The following is a 15,374-nucleotide window of genomic DNA, read 5'->3' on the forward strand; positions in this document are numbered from 1 at the left end:
AGGGAAGCTCACAAAGTCCCGGAAGAACATTCTTTACTCCGGAATAACGTCACACATTTGAGTTGTTTGGGATTATAGGGGAGTTCCTGCAACTGGCATATAGAAAGTATTAAGTCTAACGCATCAATCAGTGGACCTTTTAGCACAGTATTCTTTGGATTCCGCACTATACAATCATTGGTAGCATTTGCCAGTGCCGGCTCAGCGGGTGATAGGATTGGAGAATAGATGGCAGGTATTTAAATAAAGGAGAAATGTACATAGGGGTGGAGACAATGCGAAGTTTAGAAAATACGGAAGAGACTGGTTTGGGATGTGACTTGAAGGGAATGTAGGGTCTAGACAGATCCTATACTTTTGAGTCTAGAACCCAAGTGGGTCCTCTCGACTAGGAAAAATGCCCAGGACACTAAAGAGGGCCGACTGGAAGCGCCCTGCCGATCTCCGCACGCTTTAGCCAGCAGGGCACCCTTGGTATCCAGGCATGGCTGGGGCGGGGCTTTTCCCGCGGCAGTTACCGGAAGTGATGCATAGGTCTCGCGATGAGAAAGACGCGCGAGCCTCTGCAGCCCGGAACCGGCCTTGGAACGGCGGCGGAGCCTGAGGCCGCTTGCCCTCCCGCCCCATGGAGCGGCCCCCGGGGCTGCGGCCGGGCGCGGGCGGGCCCTGGGAGATGCGGGAGCGGCTTGGCACCGGCGGCTTCGGAAATGTTTGTCTGTACCAGCATCGGGTGAGGCGGGGCGCGAGAGGGAGTGGCGGTGGTTTTGTCATAGCGTCTGTGGAGCTCAGGGCTGTCAGTGTGTGAGATTGTCGGTGAGACCTTGGCCAGTATTTGTGAGCCAGCGTTTGTGAGTGTGAGATACTGTGCTTTTGAGCCTGGGTGACTGAGTCCAAGGTTGTTATCTGAGGTTCTGGGGCAATGTGGCGAGCTAGAGCCATTAGGAAGAACTTTGCTCTGAGTGTCAAGATGTGACCGGCTGTTTCGTGAGTGTGACAAATGCTTATGTGTCTGTATGTGAATGTAGAGTCTCAGGGCGTGTGAGGCAGATGAACGTCAGAGTGTGTATATGTGAGCATGAATGGGTGAAAAAGTGGGACTGAAGATGGGGGCAGGCTGCCTGTTGCAGTGTGTGTGTGTGTGTGTGTGCGCGCGCGCTTGTTTGTGTGTGCATGTGCGTGCCAGTGGTTGAAAGCTGTACTAGCAGTGGAGACTGCAGTACAAGGAAGGCTTCCTGTGAGTCTAGAGTTAAACTTTTGGAAGCCATTGGTAGACTTTGGAATCGTGCATTCCAGGTTGGGAAAGGTATGAGGGTAAGCTGGTGAAAATGATTATGGTCTGAAAGAGAAGACAGATTGAAAGCAGGGAGGAGGGAGACACTATTCTGTGGGAGACAGCTAACATTAGAGTCAGGAAATATACTTTGACTTAATTGAAAATGTTTAACCATGTAACAGCAGTTAATCATGTTTGAGTCTCATTTGATGTACCAATAAAAGTTATGAACCCTTTCCTCAGAAAAAAAAATGCAAAGAGGCACATCTGCACAACTTGATGCATGACCACTTGAAGGGTTTGTGCTTTCCTGAAGTACATTTTAGGTTAATAGATCCTGAACTAATAATGTGTGCAGTGTAGCTTTTGCTTTATCTGTAAAACAGGTGTGATGACATTTATACATCCTGGGCCTGTTTAAAAGTTAAATATAATAGTAATATATGTAAAGCTAAATATTTGACCCATGGAAACATTCATCGGTTGGTTCTTGATGCTGCTTTATTGTTGATTATAATACTTTTCATAATCATTAACTGACCTTTAAAAGGAAATGTCCAAGTAAAAATTGTGTTCTAGGAAATTTCACTTTGTAAAGGATAAATTTGATTGGAAAAACATGGGATAAGGTTGGCAGTTAAGGTACTACTAAAATGCTTCTATTTGGCTTACAAATAGAGAAGTGAATCCAAAAGGAGAGATTATAATTTGTTTTTTTAAGGAACATGGGTGTGGGTAGAGACTCCCATTTGGGGTAGGCTGGAGAGGAGATAGAAGTCCACATTGGGAGAATAGGCATGTTTTTGAGGCAATTAGAATGACAAAACTGAGGAAACTTTGTGAAGCAGGTTTCAAGATCAAGTATAGGAGGCAATCTTGGAGAGAGAGAAAGACTGGAAGGACTAAGGCATTAAATACTGTTTCAGTAAAGTAGTAGATTTAAGGAATATAGTGCACTCAAAAGAAAATTAATTTAAAAAAGGAGAGACATATACTTCAAATATAATGTTACATGTGTTATCAGCCTGGTCATAAGGGAAAAAAGTATGCTTGCTGACATGTTTTGGAGACTGCTTCTCCTGGCCCCTGGCTGAGAATGGATGGACAAATTTATCACTTTTTAAAAATTATTGTGGTAAAGAATACTTAACATAAAATTTATCATTTTAACCATTTCAAGTGTATAGTTCAGTAGCATTAAGTACTTCACATTGATGTGCATCCATTACATCATCATCCATTTCCAGAACCTTCCCAGACTGAAACTTCATACCCTTTAAACAATAACTCCTCATTTTCCCCTTACCCAGCCCCTGGCAACAACATTCTACTTTTCATCTCTATGAAATCCATCACTTTTTAAATGGAAGAGATTTGGGCTCCCTAAACTCTTAGAAATCTCTCAGGGCCTTTCCAATTGATCAGAGTGCTCTTCCCTCAAACTAGGACATTTGACAACAGACCTGTAGTAAGGAGAAAAGCAATAATCTGTAAGACTTGGAAACAGGATCCTTCCTCTTCTAAGCTTGACTTAGGGTTTGCATTTACAGCTTTCAGTATACTCATCTTTTAGTGGAAACTATGTCCAAAATTTCATCCATACCTGTCAAAGCTCCATGAGGATAGGAGATGGTTTATTTAGGTAATTACTGTACTGGGTGCTGATAGTGACAAGATCAACAAGGAGATTTCAAGTCTAATGAGAGAGATGGTCATAGAAACAAAGTACAGTGTGGTACCTTATATAATGAGAATATTTACAAATGAATGAGGAACAAAAGAATTGAGGAACCAAAGAATTCTTCCTAGGGAACAAGATAGCATTTCTCAAAGTATGCTTGGAAAATCTAATTCCATGGGATACTTTGAAGAAAGGATACAGAAAAAAGATAAAGGATACAGTGGGTGGGAATACAGCTCAGTGGTAGAGCACTTGTGCAGCATGTGTAGGGCCCTGGGATTTGATGCCTAGCAACACAGGGAGAAAAATGAAAGAAAGAAAGAAAGAAAAGAAAGGAATGGTTGTTGACCCTCCATGAATACTTCATTCACAGATTCAACCATCCACAGATTAAAAATATTTGGAAAAAAATGCATCCATACTGAACACATGTGGACATTTTTCTTGTCCCTATTACCCAAATAATATAATATAGCAGCTACATAGGATTTACATTGTATTAGGTTTCATAAGTAATCTAGAGATGATTTAAAGTATACAGGAGGATGTACATAGGTTATACACAAATACTATGTTATTTTATATACTACATTCTACCGATTTTGGTATCCTTTGGAACTCCTGGAACCAATCTTTCACACATGGAGGATGACTTTGCTTTGTTTAAATACATTGGGTAAATGCAATATTTCTTTGAGTTTCAAAATCAAATTAGCATATTAAAAGCTCCAAAAATTAAAGAAACAATTTTGGATTAGTATTTTCTAATTTTTTATTATAAAAATATATATAGTGTAGGGCTGGGGATGTGGCTCAAGCGGTAGTGCGCTCGTCTGGCATTCGTGCGGCCTGGGTTCGATCCTCAGCACCACATACCAACAAAGATGTTGTGTCTGCCGATAACTAAAAAATAAAAAAATATTTAAAAAATTCTCTGTCTCTCTCTCTCTCTCTCTTTAAAAAGAATATATATAGTGTTAAATTTAGTTTAACCATTTTTAAGAGTATAGTTCTCATATGCCAAATAAAAATGTCTAGAGTAAAAAAAAAAGTATAGTTCTGTTGTATTAAGTACATTTATATTGTACTACCATCACTGCTATCCCTCACAATATTCCAAGTTTTTTTTTTTTTAAATATAGTTTCTGTCTTGTGCTGCCGTAACTGGTCTTGAACCATGATCCTCTTGCCTCAGATTCCCAAGTAGCTCAGACTAGAGGTGCACACCACTGTGCTCACTTATTCCACTTGTTATTTCAAAGTTGTTTTTGATTTGTACATTTTGGGGGGTACCAGGGATTGAACCCAGTGGTACTTAACCACTGAGCCATATCCATGCCCTCCCCCCCACTGCCTTATTTATTTATTTATTTATTTTTGTAATTTTGAGACAGGGTCTTGCTAAGCTGCTTAGGGCCTCGCTGAGTTGCCGAGGCTGGCCTTAAACTCGTGATCCTCCTGCTTCAGCCTCCAAAGACACTTGGATTACAGGTGTGTGCTACCACACCTGGCTATTCCAGTTTTTTTTCAACACAGAAGTTTTTTTTTTTTCCTTTTTGGCTCAGCATGTATAAACTTTCCAGAGAATATTTTTTGTGAAGAAGTAGAATTTCACTGATTAGGTGAACTACAAATTGAGGAGTTGAAAGATCTTATGGGCTCTTCTTTAAATAAATAACTTCCTGCCTTATTCATAAGAAAATTCAGGGCTTAATGTTGTTCATGGCTGTGCCAGATAGTTTTCATGGTAGTAAAACTTTACCACCAGGTCCCTGCTTAAATGAAAGGTTGAAGGAAATGAGTATTGTGGTTAGGCTGACTTGTAATGTGTCCTATTTCCTTTCTTCTTTCTCTACACATTATCAGCTATCATGTTAGCCTTTTTCCCCTACCAAGCTCCCAATTCAGACTGTCCCATCCAAGCTATGTCTTGCTTCCCTGCCTTTAAAGTTTTTCTACCTTCCTAGTTCCTGAGAGTTCTCTCTATTCATGCACACCTTATAGTACAACTCAGAGATTACAGATTTGGGGAGTTCTTTTGAACTCTTCTCACAATATCTGAAACATATTGTAACATGTTTGGCCCTGATTGCTGATCCTGGGTTATATTATTAGTGTTACCACAGTATGATGAGGTCAGACTATTTCCTTTAATGTACATTACAATGGGCTTAATTTCAGTCAGAATTGGTTAAGTTATTTATAAGCAAGAGATTTTCAGTTTATTTTATAGGCATGGAAACAGAAGTTTAACCATTATTAGGATATTTTCCCATGTCTTTTGAAATGCACAGATTAGGATCTGATTTTGGAGTTTTTGTGCATTAGGCTTAGTCATGTTAAAACTGTTTCTTTCTATTTTGAGACCAGGGAGCCCTCAATTATCCTGTTTATCCCAGAGTTGTCTTGATCGAGGTCAGAAAAAGGGTTTGTTGGAGAGACAATATCCTTGTATTTTTCTAGCAGTATGTATGAGACTGTATCCTGAAAAAACCTATCATAGGATCAGCCTCAATTTTTGTTTATGTGCTGTAATGTATTTGAGGGTCTGAAAGCATTGATTAGTAAGTAGTCTCATGGTTTATCTCACCAAAGTGTTGGCTCAACGGAGCTGTGAATGTAATATGTTTAATTAGTGAAGTTAAAAAGAGTGTTGTTTCCCTGGGTTGACATTTCTTTGATACAGACAAATCTTCACAAGAACCTAATTTATTTTGTCTGTTATTTTTTATTTTCCAGGATCTTGATCACAAAATAGCAATTAAGTCTTGCCGCCTAGAACTAAGTACAAAAAACAGAGAACGGTGGTGCCATGAAATCCAGATCATGAAGAAGTAAGTGTACTCAATGATTTTTATTTCTTCATTCTGCAGCCCAATCATTGTTATTATAAGGAAGGAGGCTAAGGATCTACTCTTCTCAGGATCTTTTTGGGAACACATTTTTCTCTCTGTCATTAAATATATGTGTTCTATTTCAGACAATAGTATGTTAATGATTAAGAAAGCTTAAGTTTAAAAAGTAAGTTAAGTATCAGATTCAGCTCTCTGAAGGTAGAGTTTTTTTCTTGTGGGCCTTGGGCAATGCTCATATATTAACTTTCACTGTCCTCATTTCTTTTATACCTACTTTTGTATATGTATTGCTTTGTAAAAAAAAAAAAAAAAAATTACCGCCAAATTTAGTGTCTTAAAACTATAAACATTTAGTATTTTCAGTTTCTGTGGCTTAGCTCTGTGGGTTCTGGGTCAGGATCTGTCCTGAGAGACCTCAAAATGTTGACTGGAGCTGTATCATCCAAAGGCTTGACTAGGGCTGAAGTAATTGCTGCCAAGCTCACTTATGTGACTATTGGCCAGAAGCATCAATTTCTTACCGTAGGCCTCTCCATAGGGAAGAATTAACATCTTCCTAACATGGCAACTAACTTCTCCAGAGCAAGTGCTCAGTGAGAGAGAACAAAATGAAAGCTGGCATATCTTTTATGAAATCTCCTTGGAAGTTACACTTTATTCTTTCCACTGCATTGTTTGTTAGAAATGAGTCACTAAGGATAGCATATATATAAGGAGAGGAGAATTAAGCTCTTAAAGGGAAAAGTGGACATATTTTAAACTTCTCCAGGTAGTGTGCTTTAGATCATTCCACTAGTTATCACCATAACCCTGGATTTAGGTATTATCCATATATTTTTAAATTTTTTATTCTGATTTGTTATATATGACAGCAGAATTCATTACAATTCATATCACACATATAGAGCACAATTTTTCATATCTCTAATTGTACACAAAGTAGAGTCACACCATTTGTTCTTCATATGTGTACTTAGGGTAATGATGACCACCTCACTCCACTGTCTTTTCTACCCCCATGCCCCCACCTTTCCCCTTCCACCCCTTTGCCCTATCTAGAGTTTTTCTAATCCTCCCATGCTCCTCCTCCCAACTCACTAAGAATCAGCCTCCTTATAACAGAGAAAACATTCAGCATTTGTTTTTTTGGGATTGGCTAGCTTTACTTAGCATTATATTCCCCACCTCTGTCCATTTACCTGCAAATGTCACAATTTTATTCTCTTTTATTGCTGACTATTATTCCATTGTGTGTATATATACCACAGTTTCTTTATTCATTCATCTACTGAAGGGCTTCTAGGTTGGTTCCACAGTTTAGCTATTGTGAATTGTGCTGCAGTACACATTGATGTGGCTGTGCCCCTGTAGTATGCTGTTTTTAAGTCCTTTGGGTATAGACTGAGGAGTGGAATAGTTGGGTCAAATGGTGGTTCCATTCCCAGTTTTCCAAGGAATCTCCATACTGCTTTTCATTTTGGCTGCACCATTTTGCAGTCCAGTCCCACCAGCAATGTATGAGTGTGCCTTTTTTCCCAACATCCTCGCCAACACTTATTGTTGTTTGTATTCTTAATAGCTGTAGTTTTGATTTTCGTTTCTCTAATAGCTAGAGGTGTTGAACATTTTTTCATAAATTTGTTGATTGATTGTATATCACATTCTGAGAAGTGTCTGTTCAGTTCCTTGGCCCATTTATTAATTGGGTTATTTGTTATTTTGGTGTTTAGCTTTTTGAGTTTTTTTAATACCCTAGAGATTAGTGCTTGGTCTGATGTATAAGTGGTAAAAATTTGCTCCCAAGCTATAGGCTCTCTGTTCACCTCACTGATTGTTTCTTTTACTGAAAAGAAGCTTTTTAGTTTGAATCCATCCCATTTATTGATTCTTGATTTAAAATCTTGCGCTATAGGAGTCTTATTAAGGAAGTAGGGGCCTAATTCAATATGATGGAGATTTAGACCTACTGTTTCTTCTATTACACACAGGTATCTGGTTTAATCCTAGGTCCTTGATCCACTTTGAGTTCAGTTTTGTGCATGGTGAGAGATAGGGGTTTATTTTTATTTTGTTGCATATGGATTTCCAGTTTTCCCAGCACCATTTGTTGGAGAGGCTATCTTTTCTCCAATGTGTGTTTTTTGATGCCTTTGTCTAATATAAGATAACTGTAATTACGTGGGTTAGTCTCTGTGTCCTCTATTCTATACCATTGGTCTACTAGTCTGTTTTGGTGCCAATACCATGCTGTTTTTGTTACTATTGGTCTGATGATGCCACCTGCTTCAGTCTTCTTGCTAAGGATTGCTTTTGCTATTCTGGGTCTCTTATTTTTCCAGATGAATTTCAGACTGCTTTTTCTATTTCTATGAGGAATGTCATTGGAATTTAGATTGAAATTACATTAAATCTGTATGATGCTTTTGGTAGTATGGTCATTTTGACAATATTAATTCTGCCTAAGAACAAGGGAGATCTTTCCATCTTCTAAGGTCTTCTTTAATTTCTTTCTTTAGCATTCTGTAGTTTTTGTTATAGAGGTCTTTGACCTCTTTTCTTAGGTTGAGTCCCAAGTATTTTGGGTTTTTTATTTGTTTGTTTGTTTGTTTGTTTTTAGGCTATTGTAAATGGGGTAGTTTTCCTCGTTTCCCTTTCACAGGATTAGTGAATTTTATTTATTTTTCCAAAGAATCAACTTTTTCTTTTGTCAATTTTTTCACTTGTTTCTTTTGTTTCAATTTCATTGATTTCAGCTCTGATTTTAATTATTTCCTGTTTTCTACTGCTTTTGGTGTTAATTTGTTCTTTTTCTAGGGCTTTGAGATGTAAAGTTAAGTAATTTATTTGTTGACTTTTTCTTCTTTTAAGGAATGAACTCCATGCAATGAACTTTCCTCTTAGAACTGCCTTCATTGTGTCCCAGAGATTTCTATACATTGTATCCGTTCTCATTCTAAGAATTTTTTAATCTCCTCCTTGATGTCTTTTGCAACCCATTGTTCATTCAGTAGCATATTATTTAGTCTCCAGGTGATGGAGTAGTTTTTATTTTATTGATTTCTAATTTCATTACATTATGATTTGATAGAATGCAGGGTAATATCTCTACTTTTTTATATTTGCTAAGAGTTGCTTTGTGGCATAGTATATGGTCTATTTTAGAGAAGAATCCATGTGCTGCTGAGAAGTAAGTGTATTTTCCGTTCATTGAAAGATGAAATATTCTGTATATGTCAGTTAAGTTATTGATTCATTTTTCAGTTCTGTAGTTTTTTTGTTCAGCTTTTGTTTGGATGATCTATCTAGTGGTGAAAGAGGTATGTTAAAGTCCCCCAGAATTATTGTGTTGTGGTCTGTTTGACTCTTGCATTTGAGAAGAGTTTGATTAACATAGATGCTTCACTGTTTGGGGCATATACATTTATTATTGTTACGGCTTGTTAATGAATGGTTCCCTTAAGCAGTATGACATATCTTTCTTTATGCCTTTTGATTAACTTTGGCTTGAAGTCTACTTTATTTGATATGAGGATGGAAACCCCTGCTTGCTTCCGCAGTCTATGTGAGTGGTATGATTTTCCCCCACCTTTCACCTTCATTCTGTGGATGTCTTTTCCTATGAGATGAATCTCTTGTAGACAGAATGTTGTCGGGTCTTTTTTTTTTTTTTAATCCAATCTGCCAGTCTGTGTCTTTTGATTTGTGAGTTTAGGCCATTAACATTCAGGGCTATTATGGTCTAATAATATGGTCTAATCTGTTGGTGATGCTTTCAGTTGAACTTTTAATTTAGTTTATTGTTTCTTTCATTTCAAGGATATCTGTTTGGTTTTTTTTTTAGAACCTCTGTCTCCCTATTGAAGTAATCTTTTGCTTCCTGTATTTGTGTAACTCTTTGTCAAAATGATCTTTTGCTTCGTGTATTTACTCATACTTTAGTTTACAGAACATTTTAGTTATGTACATCCTGAACTCCTTCTCTTGTCATTTCTTTTACTGTGCTGGCCGTGAATTCTAATAATGTGGTATCTTGATTTGTTTGGGGCACTTTCTTCCCTTGTCTTTTCATATTGCTTGTGTGTCTTTCCTGCTAGCTCAGTGGATCCCAGGTGTTACTGTTTTACCCTATAGGCTTATAGTGCCCCTGTAGGGTTCTAGTACCTCTCCTTTGAGGTGAAGGACAATGTTAACAGCTCCCAATATAAACAATATACACCCTAAAAGTAAATATTTGCTATTAAGACATTTATAGTTTGGTCACAATGTACAGAAATGGTGAATTCAAGTGTTATCTACTATATACTCAGTAGGTTTGTAAAAGGGTTTACAGTTTCTGATGGTGGACAAAGAACCGGGGTGAGGAGTAGGATGATATGGTGAGGAGGTAGGAGGTGAGGATATAGAGTTCTTATATCTTAGAAAGTGTGAAAGAGAAATCTAAAGAGGAAGATTAGTAGCAGAAGAGAGAGGAAGTAATTTGGGTAGACAAGTAAGTGAGTAGACAGTAGAGTACCTAAAACAAACACACATAAATATTAAGAAAAATAAAAAATGTTAAAATAGTAAAAATTGGTGGGAGAAAAGAAAATGAACAAACAAAGAATATACAACACGTCTGTAATATACTATTCAGACATCCCAGTCCTCAAAATCCTAATTCATGCAAAGTACTTGGTTTCACATATGCTGGGGATGTGAGAGAAGGAGAATAGAGAGGGAGAAGAAAAAAAATCTTGAAGAAAGAAACAGGGATTGTTTTGGTTTTCGATCAGTGTCTTTTCTGCTTCCCTTCTCATCCAGTAGGTGGGGGTCGTCTTTTGTTAGCTGGAATCTCCACTGTCAGGATGGTGAAGGTAACCAGGGTGGGAGGGTTGGTCCTGGTTGGATGACCCCTGGAAGTGGGGTGTGTGACCTGCCAATCCCCGAAGGGAGACTGCACTTCAAGGATCTCTTTTTGGGCCTATTCGTGTGATGTGAGCACCTGGTCCTTCTTCTTTTCTCACCTGAAGATCTCCAAGTTCCTGGTCTCTGTGTTAGTCTCTAGACTGGATCACACTCACCCTCTCCTTTACTACTTCCTAATGAGGGACCTTTCTCTTCCAGGCTCTTGAGTGTGGTGCTTTGGGTGCACTCTGTACTTGCTGATAACTGTTTTGTGTTGGGCATTCACTGTGCCAGGTTAGCCGCTGCTGGGGAGAGGGGGGAGTTAGAAACTGGCCAGCTAGAGTTCCAAACTGGGAGTTGCCCCCACTAAAGATGGTGATGAAGGTCCCAAGACGGAGATGGTTGCTTTCAGGGATGGGGTGTCAGATCAGGTGGGGGGAGCCAGGTGATGACGTTGGATGATCAGTTCAGAGACGAGCTCTGTGACTTGCAGTTTGTGTCTGTCTGCTAACTTCATAGCCCGTGTGAAGTTCTTGAGTGCAGGCAGGCTACTGTGCGTAGGGGACTATCATTGCTGTTGCAGAGTCCCAAGATAGAGGTGATGGGGGAGCCCCACATTGGTAGATGGGGTCCACACAGGAATGGCGGCTGGAGTTCTAGTGTGTGGGAAGCTGCCAGGTGTCCTGCGTGGGAGTGGCGTTTGTGATTTCTGCTCGGGTGGGTGGCCAAAAGTTCTGCGAGGGTGCTGATGTTGATGTTCCCACTCGGGTACCTGGTAGTCCTGCATGGGTGAGCAGTTGGGAGACCTACTCTGATGCTGAGCCCCGGAGCCCTGGACGGCATGGTGGCCATGATTCTTGCGCCGGGAACAGGAATATCACTCACAGAGAAGCAGTATTCTCACTATTTGAGCCCCAGGTCACAGAGCAACACAGAATGCTGCCTCCCTCTGGCCCACCATCTTGGATCCCTAATATCTTATCCATGTTTTATAGATGAGGAAGTTGAACTCCGTGTAGTCACACTAGTGGTATTCTGAATTTGAAACAAGTATTTTCTGACTAGTGTTTTGCTTATTTCATTTTTATGATTTTCAAAATTGGCTATGTGGCAAAATCACCAGGAAAGCTTAATAATATGAATTCTTAAGCCTACATATGGAGATTCTATTTCTTTAGGTCCTAGGACAGGAATCCATACTGGTTTTGGAATCCATTGCATCACGATGATGATGATGATGATGAAAGGAATGGTAATAAATAAATTTTTTTAAAAAGCCAATGGAAGACATTGTGATTCTGAATTTACTGAAAGTCTTGTGTTTGTGCACAGATTTAGAAATGTAAGGAAATATGCCCAAATTTATTAGTATTTATTTTTGGGTGACACTGTAAGTGATTATGGGAAAGGCAGTATAAAATAGGCCTTGGAGCCTGAACTGCCAGATTTTGACTCCTTATTGAGAACTTGCTATGTAATCTTACATTACTTAACCAATTTGTGCTTCAGTTTTTCTTCTGAGTGATAAAACTGTTAATACATCTGCTTTTATTAGGATTATTTTGACAAGCAAATGAATTAATTATATGTAAAGTGCTTACTGCTTGACACACATAAATCTAATAATAACAGTGATAGTATCTTCATGTATATTTTTTCTCCTAAAGATTACTAATTTTTAATTACACAAATCATAAATTAGAATTTTATAAACAATGCCAGTCTTCCTTCCTTATCTCATTCCCATCTCTAATTACCACTTCAAATCTAGTTCCTATTCATTGGAAAAATTGTTTTGATTTTAGTATTTTTCCTTTCTTTTAGGTTGAACCATCCCAATGTTGTAAAGGCCTGTGATGTTCCCGAGGAATTGAATTTTTTAATAAATGATGTACCTCTTCTAGCAATGGAATACTGTTCTGGAGGAGATCTTCGGAAGGTAGTATGGATATTTTGAGATGATGAGATTGTAAGTCACAAATTTGAGGATTGTTTGAATCATATCCAATATGGTAATCTAGAATAAGGAACAGAGAACTATGGCCTGTTACCTGTTTTGTAAATAAAATTTATTGGAACCGTGCTCATGTCTATGGCTTCTTTCTTGCAGCTGCAGAATTTTAAGTAGTTGTGACAGAAACCATATGGCTTGCAACGACTAAAGTGCTTACTATCTGTCCCTTTACAGAAAATATTTGCTCACTCTAGGTTTAGAACATGGATTTTTTTATTTGTTGTTGTTCTTTTTATACATAACAGTAGAGTGTATTTTGACATACATAAATGGAGTATAGCTTATTCTAATTAGGATTCCATTCTTGTGTTTGAAGATGATATGGAGTTACACTGGTCATGTATTCATATGAACATAGAAAGGTTATGTCTGATTCATTCTACTGTCTTTACTGTGCCTATCCCCTCTCCCTTCCTTTCATTCCCCTTTGTCTAGTCCAATGAACTTCTATAGAACATGAATTTTTGTTGTTGTTTGCAAGATGAGACTATGTCAATAGTGTTAGTGTTAAATGTTTAAGGTACTTATAAAAATATTTTTTCTATTACAATCTTTATTTCCTATCTCATTTTAAATATGTCCTTATGAATATATATAATGTGTGTGTATGTGTATATATATAATATACATACATATATACACACACACTCTCATGGGAGAGTGTGTGTGTGTGTGTGTGTGTGTGTGTGTATATATATATATATGAGAGAGACAGAGACATTTGTCAACCTTTTTCAATTTTACATACTTTTGGCCCTTTATCTTTACTTTAATGAGTCTTGTCCACATAAATGAAACATATCCTTACTATGTTTGATGATTTTTTTCCCTTCTTTCACTTTCTTTATCATGTCTTATTTTCTCATTTCAATATTCTCTTCAGAGTATGTTGACTAATATGTGTTGCTGTTGTTGCCCAGCAATTTGCAGTACACAATTTTAGACTTTTTTTTTTTTTAAAGCTACTCAACAAACCAGAAAATTGTTGTGGACTTAAAGAAAGCCAAATACTTTCTTTACTGAGTGATATAGGTATGTAATCAATATTAAAATATCATTGTAATTAGGTACCTCTGGGTCCATAAAAGATTATGTATACTGCTTGGGAATTAAGAATTGCTGATACACTATACAAAACATGGCTTTTTAATGTCTATAAGAATTTGTCAAAAAACTGTTACTATTAGTACTAAATTAAAACTAGGATATTTTGTTACTATTGTTTTATCTAAGAATCTTTTCTTGGCTCATAGATGTTCTAATTGCTGACAAAATATTGTGTGAAATGACCTTATTCAATTTTACTGCCTCCATTCCCAATTGACATAGTAATTTTGTTCACAGTGGAATTACAACTCTTTGGGAACTATATATATCCTCAAGTTAGTCTTAGATTGAAATTCTCTGTTTAATCAGAATTACTCCTGAAAAATCCTTAAAATAATAGTACCTATGCTATTAGAGGAAGTACACAAGCCAAGATTAAGTTTTCTATATGTTTTAGTTTTGCTTCTTTTCCTAGGCCATGGAGACCAAAGTCTAGGTGAAAAGGGTGACTTAGGTGGGAGAAAGGGCCATGCAGGTTGTAGGAATTTTCTCAATTGATTATTTCATTTCTTTTAATGTTAATTTTAATAAGTTAAATGAGCACATATTATAATTTATTATGATTAAATCATTTGTTTAATGTGTCTGTATTTTCTGTGAAAAAAATCTGAAGTGCTCTGATACAGCTATGATGGTGCATATAATTTTGAACATCAGATCAGAGCTGTGTGAAGTTTTTTTTTTTTTAAACTCAGTATTTTCTCTTACTTTAAAATATATTCTAAACTTTATTTAGGGTCTGGGATCCGGTATTTGCATGAAAACAAAATTATACATCGAGATCTAAAACCTGAAAATATAGTTCTTCAGGATATTGGTGGAAAGGTAGGTGAAACCTGAAGAAATGTTCCATGATTTGCATACAGTCTCCCTTATGTAGTTAGTCTTTGAATTTTAGTGTCCTTGCTGTTTACCCATAGCACTCTATACTTTTACTAATTCAGTCCTTACCACACTAAACTGTAGTTTTTTGTGGTTATTTTTTTTTCCTCCTCTGTTAAACAGTGGTTTCAAAGAAGGAGGTGCACCTGTCTTGTTGATGCCTGTTTTTCTAGCAGAGATAGTTGGTAGAGACTGTATAATTTGTTAATTCTCATCACTATTTTATTCTTGAGAAGCACATCCAAAACACATATATATACATCCTAGTCTGCTTTACTTTAAGGAAAAAAGTATTTATTTTTAAAAAACTCATCTCCTTTCCACAGATCCTAAATTCTGTATTTGAATTTTAAAACTAAAAAAAAAAAAAAGAATCAAAGAAAAAAGTAAAACCTTGGTTTCCCAGATTCTTAAATGAGTCATCTTGAGAAGATCCAGAAATTGTGTATTGACTTTTAAAATGTTTCATTTTCCTCAGAATAATTTGAACAGTTTTCTTGTTTCAAGCATCCAAATTACATTCCCGTAAAGACTTAAAGCTATGAATACGAACCTTGCATTGGTTTTTTGTTTATTTGTTTGTTTTGGGTACTTGCCTTTTTTTTTTTTTTTCTTTGATATGGGGTCTTGCTTAGTTACTTAGAGCCTTGCTAAGTTGCTGAGTCTGGCCTCAAACTT

At 37.3% G+C, this 15,374-nt stretch overlaps 1 protein-coding gene across 2 annotated transcripts in view; it reads left to right on the plus strand.

Moving 5' to 3' along the window:
* The first annotated feature begins 568 nt into the window (after window positions 1-568).
* Window positions 569-15,374, plus strand: part of Chuk (component of inhibitor of nuclear factor kappa B kinase complex) — a 43,236-nt gene continuing 28,430 nt past the window's right edge. For both annotated transcript variants that reach the window (XM_027930033.3, XM_027930034.3), the window contains exons 1-5: window positions 569-730; window positions 5,694-5,788; window positions 12,518-12,632; window positions 13,670-13,739; window positions 14,551-14,639. In XM_027930033.3, the coding sequence (XP_027785834.1) occupies window positions 626-730; window positions 5,694-5,788; window positions 12,518-12,632; window positions 13,670-13,739; window positions 14,551-14,639 (474 nt within the window). In that variant the 5' untranslated portion in view covers window positions 569-625. The remainder of the gene's footprint in view (window positions 731-5,693; window positions 5,789-12,517; window positions 12,633-13,669; window positions 13,740-14,550; window positions 14,640-15,374) is intronic.

The sequence above is a fragment of the Marmota flaviventris genome, chromosome 4 (genome assembly GCF_047511675.1).
Source record: "Marmota flaviventris isolate mMarFla1 chromosome 4, mMarFla1.hap1, whole genome shotgun sequence".
NCBI classification, from domain to species: Eukaryota; Metazoa; Chordata; class Mammalia; order Rodentia; family Sciuridae; genus Marmota; species Marmota flaviventris.